At 40.4% G+C, this 16782-nt stretch overlaps 1 protein-coding gene across 1 annotated transcript; it reads left to right on the top strand.

Annotated features, from left to right (window-relative positions):
* The first annotated feature begins 2335 nt into the window (after positions 1-2335).
* On the top strand, positions 2336-14805 carry LOC118826279 (complement C1q tumor necrosis factor-related protein 3-like). Its single transcript, XM_036597207.1, has 7 exons — positions 2336-2403; positions 2493-2647; positions 4697-4774; positions 5362-5496; positions 11878-11946; positions 12137-12271; positions 14436-14805. Exons 2-7 carry the CDS (start codon positions 2575-2577, stop codon positions 14711-14713), a joined length of 768 nt encoding a protein of 255 aa, XP_036453100.1. The 5' UTR covers positions 2336-2403; positions 2493-2574; the 3' UTR covers positions 14714-14805.
* Positions 14806-16782: the final 1977 nt, after the last annotated feature.

The following is a 16782-nucleotide window of genomic DNA, read 5'->3' as shown; positions in this document are numbered from 1 at the left end:
TGTTCCTCCTGACTTTGTGGGTAAACACATGAACACAGTATAGAAATATGTGCAGTTCTGACCGGCGTGTCTTTTTCTGAGTTTATTCAAACACTGATTCCACCTAAACTTTGCTTGTTCACAAAAAGTGATTTCATAGCCACTCGGTTCCTAATGGAACTGCTTGCCTTCAGTGTTTTGTGCTTATGATGATTTTAGGTCTCGGGTCTGCAGTATTCTCCTTCTCACAACATCTAGATTACACGTTACTGTTTGGCTGCTTCTGCTTAGCGACAGCATCACTTAATCCATTTTCGCCCATTACACAGCTAGAGGATTACATTTAATGTACCCCCCTGTTAAAAAAGGCATAGAACAAAGTGTCTGTCGGTTCCTGGTGGTTTTCAGTAGTCGCTAATGGTGCTCTGGGTTGATATCACAGTGTAAAGGATTCAAATCGTTTAATCAGCTGTTCTGGGACTGATTCCATATACAGTTACAGTTGTTCGTTTCCTAAAGCCACCGAGCCAATTCCCGTTAGGAAGCAAAACCATCAGGTTTTATTCCTGACGGTTCTGATCGTCTTCAGCCTGGCTTTCATCAGTTTCTGCAGCCTGTTTGTTTTTCTGCGAATGAACCCGACATTGTTTTATCGTCGTGGTTTTCTTTTGAAAGTTTCCATATTTAATTACCTTATTATCACTATGACAACGTTAATGTACATTCAGTGTAGCTCTTGTTGTCCATCAGTTCGTGATTCGTTAACAGGCTGGCGGTGCAGGTCTGCAGACAGACCCTTAGATTGGCTAATGCAAAAAATGACGGACAGCTCGTTCTAATTTGCGGTTGGCCAAGGCAAAATGTGATTGACGGCCAAGAGCAGTTATTTAATTGGTTGATGCAAAAAATGATTGACAGACTCCCGCTCCCAGTTACCTCCCCTTTTTCCCTCTTCCTCTCTCCCTCTCTCTTTCCCTCTTCCTCCACCCTCTCTCTCTCTTTCTGCCATGGTCTTTGTCTTTAACGGCTGTTTAACTGTCTAATGCGATAATAATGTCTGATTCTGTATGATCAGCATGATGAGTGAAATACATTACAGTAAAATCAAAGCTGGTTAAGTTGCTGATGTCGCTGCTGATTTTAATGGTGTAAATGTTCTGAACTGATATCAGTGAAAATATACAGTGTGAAGGCTGTGAATGTGTTTACTGTCTGTAGAGGTTCACACCTGTTAACGTAAGCCAGGGAGCTGATGGGCAGCAGGTCTCACTAAAATTACATCATTAATTAAGCAATTTACTCATAATTTTGAGTCAGTTTTCACAACCTCTGCACCGTCTTTCAGGGATTCTAAACTACTTTACTGGAAACAGATAAACTAGGACGTCTTATATAATCATCTAACCATGAAATGCATGCAGTTTAATGTGAACCTTGTTCCTTACACAGCTCACAGACAGGTGTGTAGATGTGCTCTAGCAGAGCGGACTGTGATCAGTCTCAGCTCTCAGAGCTTTAGCTTTAGTGTTTTTCTGTACAGATTATTTCCAGTGATGTAGCCGAGTAGCTCAGAAATATGTTCAGGTTGTGACAGCGGAAATATGAAAAAGTAACTAAGTAACTCAGTACTTGAGTAGTTTTTTAAGAACTACTCGTTTACTCTTACTTGAGTAATTTTAATTACTAATACTTTTACTTGAGTAAATTATCACTATAGTAACAGTACTTGTACTTGAGTAGGGATTTTCAGTACTCTTTACACCCCTGGTCAGTTCTGGTACTGGTGGTTTAAAGGTGCCTGAGATGTGGCCCTGTAATGGCAGTAAACAGGCTGGGTTCTGGCAACCGCATCTGGCCCACATCTGTGCCATCATTCCATGTGGTAAGTTTGGGCCTTATCAAATGTGCTATCTGGGGCTGCTATGGAGCAGGTTGCGCAGTACTGCTGAAAACACTGCTGACTGCTGCTGTTATGAAAGACATTCAGACCGCAAGTTCAAGTCAGGGATCACAAAACCGCAGACAGAACTCTACAAATCACCAGAGGCTACAGATTCACGCATATTTGTTTTTAAATGCCAAATACTTATTATGTAAATATGTAGAAACAATATTAATTTAGTATTAGTAACGTCTTTAGAAATATTGATGTGTTTTCCCCATTGAGTCATATCCACCAATGAGAGAAGCCATTTTGCAGACATATCAGCCAATGAATGATAGGTGGGCGTTCCTGATGTGGGCGTTCTTGTTTTAAGGAAACGCCTTCCATTGCAATTGGACTCTATCGTGCCAGGATCAGGCTGGGAGGACAGTCATGAGCTCATAGGAGGGAGAGAGAGAGAGAGAGAGAGAGAGAGAGAGAGAGATGAGCTCATAGCGAAGATTGAAGGAGAGAGAGAACAAAAGGGAGGCAAACAGTTTGTAAGTCTGTTTATGGAGAGATATTAGCGAGTTAGTAGTGCAACAAACTGACATGACATTTTTTAGCTTCCTGATCTTATCTTCACAAGAGACCACCGCCCAGAGCAGAACTCAGGAAGCTGCTTTCCGGTAATTCCTCTCAGGCGTAGCGGTCAGCAGGACGAACGCAGCATGGAGCAAAAGCTGGACAGCATCGCGACTCAGTTCACAGATATGATGGAGGAGCTGAGGAGAGAAATCAGAGGTAATCAGACTCTCTCTTAGCCTGTCTGAGCTCACACTGAGGGATGACTTCATAATTATGGATTATTAAACTCAGCCTAGTTTCCATTTAAAAACCCAGATCACAATGTTTTGCATATTAGGTTAATATACAGAGTGTTCATTATATGTGTGTGTTTAACAGATTATTTAAATTAGATACTTACAAGGATTATGTTTAACCCCAAGACACTAACAGAGACAGTGATAAACTAAATATATATAAAATCATCATTTATAGGGGCTTTATATTGGGAGGAGTTTAGCATTGTTTTTCAATGTTTTTTTTACAGTGATCACACTTAAGAATCGTCATATTTTCTGCTGTTCAAAGCTGTGTTTGCAGGTCATGAACTGCTGAGTTTCAGCCAGTGGTGGACAAAGTACTCAAACCATGTACTTGAGTTAAAGTAGAGACACCCAAGGTAAAATATGACTGCAGTAAAAGTAGAAGTTCCTCCCTTTAGACCTCCACTTGAGTAAAAGTACTAAAGGATTTGCCTTCAAATGTACTTAAGTATCAAAAGTAAAAGTACTGAAAGATTAATTATGGCTCTTTTTTTTGTAACAAGACTCTCACTTTATTAACTCATTTTAAGATACTCCAGTGTCTCTCTTGGTAAACCAGTCTTTTAATAGAATGTCATTAATTAATTAATATAAACCAGCCAAAACTAATTTATTATAAAATGAAATAGTGTTTTGCCCTGCGATGGACTGGCGACCTGTCCAGGGTGTATCCTGCCTTCCGCCCAATGACTGCTGGGATGGGCTCCAGCACCCCACCGCGATTTAGATGATGGATGGATGGATGGATGAAATAGTGTTTGTATAAATTCAGAATAAAGACACGTCAGTCTCAACTGCATATGAGTACATGTTTCTATATTGTGGTCTGTTTACACAAAGTTAGGTTAATTCATCATTTATGTCGAATAGACTCTCCCAAAATTTTACGCTGCTGCACTGATGTTGAACCGTGTGCTGCACTGGGTCGGTATGACCAACAGGTCAAACAAGCTCAAAACAAAGTGACCGCTGTGCCCTGATTGGTGTTCTTGCTTTGTGCTTCTTTCGTTTTGACATGTTATGTTTTTATACACACATAAACCAAAAGGAACGACAGATTTCTCATAATGTAGTGGAGATATTTGACTCTGAAATGTGGTGGAGTGAAAGTGAAAAGTCACCCAAAATTGAAAAACTTCAGTAAAGATACACGAAAAAACTACTTAAGTACAGAAACCAATTACATTTACTCAGTTACTGTCCACCCCTGGTTTCTGAGCTCAAAATGAGCTGAAATTGTCACTGAAACAGTCACGACTGAAACATTTGGTACAGTTTGGTAGAGCTATGATTGTTTTGGTAGAGACAAAATGGAATGTTTAATCATTAGTTTTAATAAAATTATCATAATTAATTTTTAGTCACTCAGAGTAAAAGGATTTTAGTCTAAAGTCTCAACTCTGACTTTGAACCAGTTCAGTAGAATCATGCATAAACTGTAATCAGCAGACAACAAACATGGTTAAAATGATCTATTAAAACATCTACAGCTACAGTCGATGCAGCTGTATGTGTTCAAGAACATCCCATCACTGCAAAGCTACTGTGCACAGCTTCGTATGTGACCATTTCTAGTGTCCATTTTTTTAATGCCCCCTATTTCTGCGCTTTATACTTAGAAAATCAGCAACATGGAATTTGACTGGGGTGCCCAAACATTTGCATATGACAGTATGCATTGGTGAGATCCTGCTGGTGTGGGTTTCCTCTCTTTCAGTGACACATACAAAAGTGATCTTAGTCCTAATGTAGACACTGCTGAACACAGTTTCATAATCACCTGTGGATTATCTGATTATCACTCAAATTGTAAGCCAATCTCTAAGTTGATTCATCTAGAATATAAGATCTTTTTTAATTGAGTAATTTATTTTAATCCAATAATTGTGACATCCCTTTGTGATTTGGTTACTAATGAGTCAGACTACGTGTTTAATTGTGCCAAATGTGAACATTATTACAGAAGTGGGAAAACTGCAGGATTTAGAGAAGAGACAGAAAACTATGGAAGCAACGCTGGAGGAGCTGAAGAAGGACAAAGGTAAAAGTCTATATATGTATTTATATTTATATATTATAAGTTAACCCGCGACCCAGAAGGAGAAGCGGCTTAGAAGGTGTGTGCGTGTACTGTAAGTTAACATATCCTCTACAGAGAACACACTTAAATATGACATTTTTCTGCAAATTTGAATGTGTGTTTTCTATTTATTACGTTGAGTTTAATGTAGGTTCCACAAAATGTTGTGTCCTTACAAGAGAAGGAAAAAAACATTAACTTGTAATTTTGGACCATTTCTTTTTGACCTTCTCTAACTCCAGTGAAAAAGAAAAAACATCCCAAATGGAGTAACATGTCAATTATTCTGCAGTTTAAATGTTATTCATTTAAAATTCAACCTGATTGGTCATATTTGGAAATAAAATTAAAATATAAAGTATTTGAGGGGCAGTGCAGGGGATTACTACAGATATTTTCAACAAAATGACTATTCAAGCAGATGACATCACATGAAGCTGAATATCAATGTTCTGATTGGAACCTCATAATCCTGCTGATTTCCTCCTTAAAGCAAAAAGGCTCTCTAAATCATATATTTATATCTATATATATGTATATATTCCCAGAGAAAAAGGTCGCCTTTTCTGCATCACTGTTGGCCTCTGGAGAGGGACACACTGGACCCATGAACCCTGTGCCGTCACCACTGATCTACAAAAAAGTCTCCAGCAACTACGGAAACGGCTACGACCCAAATACAGGTACAGTAAACGGGAATTAGTATCAGGAAGGTCAATCATTTAGTCAATGAGCTGATCAGCTCACCAACCAATCAGCACTAAGTATCAATAATGCTAACCAATCAACACTCAGTGGCAGTAATGTTAATATACACACACAAGAAAAGCTTGGCTGGCCGTAAACTATATGTTGTTGTCTTTCTCACTTATGTTTTGACTTCTGTCACATATCAGCCTCCTGATCATTTCGCATTAATCACTGTTTGATTGGCGTGTCAGCTTTACCAGTATTTTGGCTTGTGTTCACCCTTAAAAGGGAATTTCACCATTTTTTATGATTTGTGCATAACAGAGTGGTTTGGTGTGAAACAGTTCAGGTGTCTTTACAGTGGTGGTGATAGGAACCAGGGGTCGCCATGACTACAACACAAATATAGACATTTTATTTACTATCCAGAACCACCAGTGAACCTACACGGGTCCTCTGAGTTCATATGGAATGTTGATAATGGAAAATAGTGGAAAATCTGAAATAATTAAGTTTTCTTTGGGGGACTATTTTGCCTCACAGCGCCCTGCATATTATGTATCCCTCCACCATGAATGAATTTTAAGGCCAAAATCTGCTCAAAACTATAATAAAACAACGTCTCAGACATCGGGCAGTGAATTCATAACCATTTCATGTAGGAACTTTCTGTGAGGAGCTTTTAGAGGTGGACGTCTGGTTCCTATCACCACCACTGTGAACAGTTCTGACTCGGTAAGTTTATCTAGAACAGAGCGTTTCACACCAAACCACTCTGAATGACTCTGTTTCAGGGCTGCCAGAACCACGGTGGTGAGCAGGCATTTTCCCACCCACTTTTCAAAGTACAGCGGCCACACCCCACTACTTTTTGAGTTGAGGGTGCGACATAAAAACCTCCACTTTCCTTAAACTGCATAAAGCGCTGATCAGGCAGAGTAAAACTCAGGATCTCCATTTCAGCTGGGAGGTGCTTTCAGACCTGCCTTGAATGGTGCGGACCTGCCGAACTTTATCTTTAGTTTTGACGTGCGAAACTCCACCCACATTCAGGCAGCACCAAACAACTGAACTGCGCTAATTCACGACGGAATTCATCACCAGAGCACCAGAACACTTTCTCTGTACTGTCTGCACAACCTGCTGCTTTAACACTGCGCTCTTTATGAACGCTCACACACGAGTGTTTGTTTATTGATCAGAGGTTTTGTAGGGATGCAAGCGCTCCTTCCTGCTCTGCAAGCTGCTGTAAGTAACGAAAGACAAGCAATACAATAATGATATGTGATTAATTATGGACTGTAGTCATCAGTGACCTCATCGATTAAGCTTAAATTGGTATTCACAAAGATGAATTTGTCTTTATTTTCTGTTTTTCTGTTTTCGTGCTAGTAAATGTGAGAGTAGCAGAGCGCCTGCATCCCTGCAAAACTTCTGATCAATAAATAAACAGCCACGTGTGTAATTTAGTCCACTTTAGCCCTTACAGTCCACCATCTGAACCGAAGAAAAAAGATAAAACATCACAAAATCAAAATGTGGTGGCTCTTTAGAAAATGAACTGGGTGTGAAAACGTCCAGATGTTCCTTATAGATGCTAGCTAACAAATACTACTGTCTGAGGCTGCAGCTACTGAAGCAGCATCAAAACTAACACAGACACTGTTCATGATCAGGGTCAGAGGTGGGTAGATTAGTCTAAATTAATATTAATCTAAATATATTAATATATATTAAATAGATCTAAATTAAAGTGAAAATATTGATACTTGCATAAAATAATTAAGTAAAAGTGCCTTCCCAACAACAACTTGAGTAGAAATACAAAAGATGCCTGAGTCCTGCAGTGAACCTACTTAGTACATCCAGCATTTATCAGCATAGGAAATAAAGACTGTGCAGCTCTGTTCTTTTCTTTTGGGATTTTTTATTTAACTTACAGAAGCTCCAAAGTCAGAGATGTAACCAATCACAAAGGAGTACAAATCTTGCCACCATCAAAACAAACTGAAATTAAACACAAAAATAGAATTAGTATCTAAATATGAAAGAATAAAATAAGATTCCTTTACTCACCTTAGTTGATGTAAAAGTAATATGATCTGAAAAATACCCAGGAGAGTAAAAGTCCACCAGTAATTTACTGAAGTACATGTATTTGAGTAAATGTAACTAGTCACTACCCACTTCTGAGTAGGTTTATAAAGACATGTTCTTAGCTTGATATGAATGGCAGTTTTAGTCAGTGGCCTAATTGCATTGTGTCACTCAGCCAGCTGTTTTTGTTTTTATTGTTGTGGTTTTTTTTTCTAAAACAATTTGTTTTGCCCCACCACTTTTGGAGGTGAGGTGCCACCTCTGCTCTGTTTACATCTTAACCACTTAATTATGCAGAAACTTGAAAGATTAATTGAGCTACCCTTTAACCCTTCCTTGTAGGATCACTGTTGGCTCTCTCTCTTTTTCAGGGATTTTCACTGCTCCGATTAAAGGAGTTTACTTTTTCAGGTTTTACGCTCACTGTCAGGGTGGCAGGAAAATGGCTGTCAGCCTGTACAAAAATGATGAGGTGCAGTGCTCTGTGTATCATTGGAAGCCTGAGCACAACGACAACGCCAGCAACGGGACTGTCCTCACTCTGGAGAAGGGAGATCAGGTCTACACCAAGCTCTGGGAGGACAGCTGGGTGTTCGATGATCCAGCTGGCTACACAAGTTTCAGTGGATTTTTGCTTTTCTCTCTTTAAACGTAAACCTGAAATTCTGAAACATCATAGATTCAGCATTTACATTATATGACAGCATTTACATTATATTATAATTTGTGCATGTGGGTCTTACGGCAGGATTTAAAAAATATTTCTCAGAATCTGGTAATAAAGTCTCATATACTAGCTAAAAATCATCTGAGCATTTAATGGCCATCTTTCTGTTTCTTTATTTAGAAACAACCTACCTTTTACTTCTACTATGTGGCTACTAGAAACACCCACCCTGTGCTTCCACTCACTGGCCACTTTATTAGAAACACCCCCTTGTGCTTTCACTAACTGGCCACTTTATTAGAAACACCCACCTTGTGCTTCCACTCACTGGCCACTTTATTAGAAACACCCCCTTGTGCTTCCACTAACTGGCCACTTTATTAGAAACACCAACCTTGTGCTTCCACTCACTGGCCACTTTATTAGAAACACCCACCTTGTGCTTCCACTCACTGGCCACTTTATTAGAAACACCCCCTTGTGCTTTCACTAACTGGCCACTTTATTAGAAACACCCACCTTGTGCTTCCACTCACTGGCCACTTTATTAGAAACACCCCCTTGTGCTTTCATTAACTGACAACTTTATTAGAAACACCCACCTTGTGCTTTCACTAACTGGCCACTTTATTAGAAACACCTACCTTATAGCTCCACTATGGAGGTGCACAGTTACAGACTGTAGACCGTCTGTTGCTCTACAGTGTATCTGCCCCTCTCCTCCATACATCATTGGTCAGTTTCTCACCACGTGACCAATGAGCTACAGTCTCATGGTAAATTGTACACAAGCAAGGTGCATAAAGAACCCTGTAATTGAGTGTTCATGGTTCTTTTTAGAACCCTTTTCTTTACTAAAGAACCACTGAAAAAACATTGTTCTCCTGGCTATCGCTGAGTTTCGAACTGGGTAAACCAGTCTAAAGCCAGGGCTGAACCTGTTGGGGAAGGAGGGGGTCTGTAAATTCAGGTCGTTTCTGCTTATGAGACGCGTGGTGGCGCTAACTAAGCGCCTCGCGTTTACCTGACGGCGAAAAGAAAACCCTTAAGCGCCGCTTTTAAACACAGCGCGCGCTTTATACGCCGTCAAAAGCCTGGCGAGTTCTGACCCTCTTAGCTTGCCGTAACCGCACTCCGCTCACTCTACCGCTCACGCCCGCGCATGCGCACAGAGAATGATATATATATATATATATATATATATAGAGAGAGAGAGAGAGAGAGAGAGAGTGAGTGAGTGGGTGAGTGTGAAAGAGAGGATTTTCCGTCAGGCGGGGAGGACAGTCATCAGCTCATAGCGAAGATAGGAGAGACAGCAAGCCGTTAGTAAGTTAAGTTTTGTGTAATTAAAACTTAACTGAGTGAGGCAGGGCTGCAGCCTGAGTCCAACACTGTTCAACATCTACATTAATGAGCTGGAACAGTCTGCAGCTCCTGGACTCGCTCTCCAGGACGAGGAGGTGAAGTTCCTGCTCTACACAGACGACCTGGTGCTGCTGTCTCCAAGTGCAGAGGGGCTACAGCAGCACCTGGACCTGCTGGAGCAGTACTGCCAGAACTGGGCCCTGGCAGTAAACCTGAAGAAGACAAAAGTTATGATCTTCCAGAAAAGGCCCAGGTGTCAGGAACACAGGTACCGGTTCACTCTGGGCAGCACCGCCCTGGAGCACACGATGCAGTACACTTACCTCGGCCTCATCGTTACTGCGTCCGGGAGCTTAAGTGCACCTGAAGACGAGTCCCAGAGAAACGCTGCAGTTTAAGGCGCTACAGACCCAAGAACTGAACCCTGAGCAGAGCTCCCTCAGTCAGCTGGTTCTGAGGCTTATTAACCCACTAACAGCTGCTAACACACAGCAGCCTCGCTCAGCACTGCTTTACAGCCCAGACTAAACATCAATCACACCATCAGAAACAGTCAGAGTGACCATCTGGAACACTGGGGTAAAGAAATGAACACTCAGAGTAAATTAGAACATTATCAGGCCCTGAAAACAGAGTATGAACTGGAGGAGTATCTCCTGACTGTCAGAGATACAGAGCAGAGACAGATCCTGACCAAGTACAGACTCAGTGACCACAGCAGAGACAGATCCTGACCAAGTACAGACTCAGTGACCACAGCAGAGACAGATCCTGACCAGGTACAGACTCGGTGACCACAGCCTGGCCACAGAACGGGGAAGGTATAAAAAGTCCTGGCTGCCCAGATAAGAGAGGCGGTGTGGTCACTGTCTGACAGGTGAGGTCGAGACAGAGCTGCACTTTCTGCTTCACTGTGAAAAATACAGACAAGGGAAATTTACACAAACAAATTCAACAAATTTTGAAAAATGTACAGAATTGGAGAAATTACGAATATTCCTTGGAGAGGGGCTCACAGCTCACAGCCCCCCTGGCTGCCAAACACGTAACTACATGCCACCGCCTGAGAGACAGCGGGTAACAGCCCGTTCATACCCCCACCCTTCATACCCCCACTCCACTGACCCCCAACATTGCAAATTATTTTACTAATTAGTATGATTATAATTTATAAACAGTGATAATAATAATACTGTAATATTGTGATTATAATAATTAATATGGTTATTATTTATGCTGGTTCTTTTATCTTATTCTGTTTTCATTACTGTTTTTGTTGTTCACTTCTTCTGTTGAGATGCTTTAGCAATACTGTACCTCAAAGTCATGATAATAAAGCTATTCTGAAGCTGTTCGCGCTCACTGACGTCATGAACAGATATGAGGCGCCGTTTTAAACTCCTATAACTCGAGTTCAAAAGCTCTTAAAATATAACAGCAGTGTTAAAATGTTTTATGCTGCTCTGTGTTCAGGAAATAAATGTATTTTTGTGTTTGTATAAATTCAGAAAAAAGACACGTCAGTCTCAACTGCATATGTACGTATGTATGTATGTGTACATATTTCTGTCCAACAGGTCAAAACAAAGTGACCGCTGTGCCCTGATTGGTGTTCTTGCTTTGTGCTTCTTTTGTTTTGACATGTTACGTTTTTATACACTCATAAACCAAAAGGAACGACAGATTTCTCATAATGTAGTGGAGTAAAAAGTGATATTTGACTCTGAAATGTAGTGGAGTGAAAGTAAAAAGTTGCCCAAAATGGAAAAACTTCAGTAAAGATACACGAAAAAACTACTTAAGTACAGTAACGAACTACATTTACTCAGTTACTGTCCACCCCTGGTTTCTGAGCTCAAAATGAGCTGAAATTGTCACCGAAACAGTCATGACTGAAACATTTGGTACAGTTTGGTAGAGTTATTGTTTTGGTAGAGACAAAATGGAATGTTTAATCATTAGTTTTAATAAAATAATCATAATTAAGGTTTAGAGTCACTCAGAGTAAAAGGATTTTAGTCCTAATGTAGACACTGCTGAACACAGCTTCAGAATGACCTGTGGATTATCTGATTATCATTTAAATTGTAAGCCAATCTCTACGATGATTCATCTAGAATGTAAGCTTTCACTGATCTTTTTTAATTGAGTAATTGATTTTAATAATTGTGACATCCCTTTGTAATTTGGTTACTAATGAGTCAGACTATGTGTTTAACGGTGCCAACTGTGAACATTATTACAGAAGTGGAAAAACTGCAGGATTTAGAGAAGAGACTGAAAAATGTGGAAGAAACGCTGGAGAAGGAAAAAGGTAAAAGTCTACAAATGTATTTATATTTAATTGTATGCAAAAGTTTGAACATCTCCTCCCTGTCAATTTACACATTACAGTGTTGATTTTCTAAGTGAGTCAAGAGGCTTTATTGTCATTCTATCTATGTACAAGTATATGTATGTATGTATGTATGTATAAATATATATGTATGTATATATGTTCCCAGAGAAAAAGGTCGCCTTTTCTGCATCACTGTTGGCCTCTGGAGAGGGACACACTGGACCCATGAACCCTGTGCCGTCACCACTGATCTACAAAAAAGTCTTCAGCAACTATGGAAACGGCTACGACTCAAATACAGGTACAGTAAACGGGAATTAGTATCAGGAAGGTCAATCAGTCAACCAATGAGCTGATCAGCTCACCAACCAATCAGTACTCAGAATCAATAATGCTATCCAATCAGCACTCAGTGGCAGTAATGCTAACTATGAATAGTAATAATGAAAAAATGTATGTATATTTGTATACATATACACACACAACCCCAATTCCAAAAAAGTTGGGACGCTGTGTAAAATGTAAATAAATGTAAATAAAAACAGAATGCAAGGATTTGTAAATCTCATAGAACCACATTTTATTCACAATAGAACACAGAACACAGATGGTGAAAGTGAGACATTTTACCATTTCATGAAAAATATTAACTCATTTAGAACTTGATGGCAGCAACGCATCTCAGAAAAGTTGGTTCTGGGCAACAAAAGGCTGGAAAAGTAAGTGGTACTAATAAAAACAGCTGGAGGACCAATTTGTGACTAAGTCACGTGACTGATTACAAAAAGAGCATTTTGGAGAGGCAGAGTCTCTCAGAAGCATAGGGCAGAAAAACTGTGTCTAAAAATTGTGGAACAATTTCAGAAAAATATTCCCCAATGTAAAATTCTTTGTAAAAGACTTTGGAAATCCTACCATCTACAGTATATAATATCAAAAGGTTCAGTGAATCTGGAGAAATCCCTGTACACAAGGGACAAGGCAGACGGTCAGTATTGGCCACTCGTGATCTTCGGGCCCTCAGGCAGCGCTGCATTAAAAACAGGCAGGATTCTTTACTGGAAATCACTGCATGGGCTCAGAAACACTTCCGGAAATCATTGTCTGTGCACACATTTGTCCATGCAATCCACAAATGCAAGTTAAAGCTGTATCATGCAAAGAAGAAACCACATCAACACGATCCAGAAACACTGCCGTCTTCTCTGGGCCAAAGCTCATTTAAAACGGACTGAGGCAAAAATGGAAAACTGTTCTGTGGTCAGATGAATCAAAATTTGAAATTCTTTTTGGAAACCATGGATATCGTGTCCTGCAGAATCAAGAGGAGAAGGGCCGTCCAGCTTGTTATCAGTATGCAGTTCAAAAGCCTGTATCTCTGATGGTCTGGGGCTGCATTAGTGCCTATGGCGTGGGCAGCTAACACATCTGGGAAGGCTCTGTCAATGCTGAACAGTATACAGAGGTTTTAGAACAACATATGCTCCCATCAGGACAGCGTCTCTTTCAGGGAAGGCCTTGATTATTTCAGCAAGACAATAGACCACATACTGCATCCATCACAACAGCATGGCTTCACAGAAGAAGAGTCCAGGTGCTGAACTGACCTGCCTGCAGTCCAGACCTTTCACCAATAGGAAACATTTGGCACATCATGAAAAATCCAGCAGAGAAGACCCAAAGAAGACCCAGTATTGTCGAGCAGCTAGAATCGTACATCAGACAGGACAACATTCCTCTCCCAAAACTCAGATGCTACTCAATGGTAGACACGGCCCTGTCCCAACTTTTCTGAGATGCGTTGCTGCCATCAAGTTCTAAATGAGTTAATGTTTCTCATGAAATGGTAAAATGTCTCACTTTCAACATCTGACATGTGTTCTGTGTTCTATATTTTCATGATTTGTGCATAACAGAGTGGTTTGGTGTGAAACAGTTCAGATGTCTTTACAGTGGTGGTGATAGGACCCAGGGGTCGCCATGACTACAACACAGATATAGACATTTTATTTACTATCCAGAACCACCAGTGAACCTACACGAGTCTTCTGAGTTTATATGGAATGTTGATGATGGAAAATAGTGGAAAATCTGAAATAATAAGTTTCCTTTGGGGACTATTTTGCCTCACAGCGCCCTGCATGTATCCCTCCACCATGAATGGAGTTTAAGTTCTCTAAACTATCATAAAACAGCGTCTCAGTCATCAGGCAGTGAATTCATAACCATTTCATGTAGTAACTTTCTGTGAGGGAGCTTTTAGAGGTGGACGTCTGGTTCCTATCACCACCACTGTGAACAGTTCTGACTCGGTAAGTTTATCTAGAACGGAGCGTTTCACACCAAACCACTCTGAATGACTCTGTTTACATCTTGACCACTTAATCATGCAGAAATTTGAAAAATTTATGGCTCCCCTTTAACCCTTTCTTGTAGAATCACTGTTGTCTCTCTCTCTTTTTCAGGGATTTTCACTGCTCCGATTAAAGGAGTTTACTTTTTCAGGTTTTACGCTTTCTGTCACCCTGGCACCAAAATGGCTGTCAGCCTGTACAAAAATGATGAGAGGCAGTGCTCTGTGTTTACTTGGAAGCCAGTAACCAACGGCAACGCCAGCAATGGGATTGTTCTGACTCTGGAGGAGGGAGATCGGATCTACACCAAGCTCTGGGATGATACCTGGGTGAACGATGATCCAAACGGCTACACAAGTTTCAGTGGATTTTTGCTTTTCCCCCTTTAAATGTAAACCTGAAATTCTGAAACGTCATAGATTCTGCATTTACATTACGTCTTATTTTCTGGATGTGGGTTATATGGCAGGCCTTGCAAGCAGCTTTTCAGCTGGATCTTACTGTAATTAATCAATACAGCTTCATAGAAACAGTCCCAGGTCTCACAGTACTGGCCTGCAAATCCTTTTATCCTTTTAGATTTATTTTTATCGATAGATAGCTTGATACAGTATTCCAGTAGCACTGATACACTATATGGACAAAAGTATTGGGACACCTACACATCACATCTGCAGGAGCTTTTATGACTCCCATTCTAAATCCATAGGCATTAATATGGAGCTGGTCCCCCTTTGCAGCTCTAACAGCTTCCACTCTTCTGGAGTCAGGCAGGTAACGTTCTCCTGGCATTCGCCAAACCCAGACTCGTCCATCAGACTGACAGATAGAGAAGCTGATTCATCACTACACAGAATGTTTCCACGGCTGCAGAGTCCAGTGGCGGCGCTTTACACCAGTCCACCTGATACTTGGGAATTGTGGGGGAAGTGCCCATATCTTTATATTTCATGTACATATATGTCCAAAAGAACTTGTTATTCTTTAAATAACTTCTTAAGAATTGTGACGATATCAAGCTTGTAACAACAGAAGAACCCTTTTGAGAGCTATATAGAATCTTTTAAAAAAGGTTCTATATAGAACCATCTATGGCACATTCTCCATCAATCAGAAAAACCCTTTCATGATGCAGAGAACCCTTTAATCATGCAAAGGGTTCTTTGAGTTAGAGATGAAACGGTATTAAAATTTCATATCACGATTATCATGACCAAATTTATCACAATTATCGGTATTATCGCGATATTGTTCAAATGTGTTGAAAAGTTAAATAAATAAATAAATAAATACTGATACACAAACTGAAACTCGTTTCACCAACTTTTATATCAACACAAATAGATTTGGCAGCAATATGCACTTTTTGTTTGCATAAACATTAAAAAAAATAGGCAATACATTTGTAGTATTACTTTTGTATTACAATACTTGTAATATTCTGTAAACAATAGTGCAATAACATTGAGTTTATGCTTTTTGTGCAGAAAATTAGTACTGGAGGTTTAATTTAACAAACCCTAAATAAATCAAATGTGCATATAAAAGCAACATAACCATTCTAAATACAACAACGTCCATGTAAGAACAATTTACCACAATACTGGACCAAATGAACACCACTGACTGTATGTCCAGTCTCTTCTTCATAAAGAAATAAAATGCTGCTGGCCTAACACATCCTGCATGTATGCGTCTCACCTCACTTGAGATTGAAATGCAAAAATGTCAGCATATTAACTTTGTCCGGTTTGAGCACTGAACAGTCTCTCTGATGGCACGCTGGTTGCCGGGATGCACAAAAGCTTCCTGGCAACCCAGGCAAGATGAGGCAGCTCTGATGCATGGCCCCTCCACCATACCAGTAGCAAGCAAGCAAAGTTTATTTATATAGCGCTTTTTACAACAGGTGTTGTCACAAAGCAGCTTTACAGAAAAATCAGCATTACAGAAAGAAATCCGGGTCCGAGCCCCCATGAGCGTCGCCAGTGGCAACAGTGGCAAGGAAAAACTCCCTAAGAGAAACAGGAAGAAACCTTGAGAGGAACCAAGACTCAGAAGGGGAACCCATCCTCCTCTGGTCGACACCGGATAGGAAACGTTGTTAGTACAAAAACAGGGAAAACAGGTGGAGCAATGATTAATTTGATTGGTTTAGTTTATGCAGCAGCATCAGTGGGGTCGGGATTGTGAGGGTGAGGTTTGCACGGTGTTGTACAGCATGAAGCTCAATGGTGGTCAAGCCGGTCCAGAGGGCTGGCAGCAGTGGTACCTGATCAAGGCAGAAGAGGCAGCAGCATCAGACGCACAGGATGGGCAGCTGTTCAACTCGGCAAAGGAAACGAAAGAAAGGAAAAACACACAGAGTCAGTTCTGTAATGGGTGTCAGTTCTGTAATGAGTGTCAGTTCTGTAATGGGTGTCAGTTCTGTAATGGGTGACTGATCACAGATTACAGT

The sequence above is a fragment of the Colossoma macropomum genome, unplaced genomic scaffold, assembly GCF_904425465.1.
Source record: "Colossoma macropomum unplaced genomic scaffold, Colossoma_macropomum, whole genome shotgun sequence".
Classification (NCBI taxonomy): domain Eukaryota; kingdom Metazoa; phylum Chordata; class Actinopteri; order Characiformes; family Serrasalmidae; genus Colossoma; species Colossoma macropomum.
The sequence above is the reverse complement of the archived record's forward strand: the minus strand, read 5'-3'. Positions and strand labels throughout refer to the sequence as shown.

What these genes read in the sequence shown, in the direction of transcription:
- LOC118826279 (XM_036597207.1), top strand. Translation starts at nt 2,575, where the DNA reads ATGGAGCAAAAGCTGGACAGCATCGCGACTCAGTTCACAGATATGATG. An exon ending in GGAGCTGAAGAAGGACAAAG is followed by an intron (nt 4,775 to 5,361) that starts GTAAAAGTCTAT and finishes ATATATTCCCAG; the next exon opens with AGAAAAAGGTCGCCTTTTCT. An exon ending in CGGCTACGACTCAAATACAG is followed by an intron (nt 12,272 to 14,435) that starts GTACAGTAAACG and finishes TCTCTTTTTCAG; the next exon opens with GGATTTTCACTGCTCCGATT.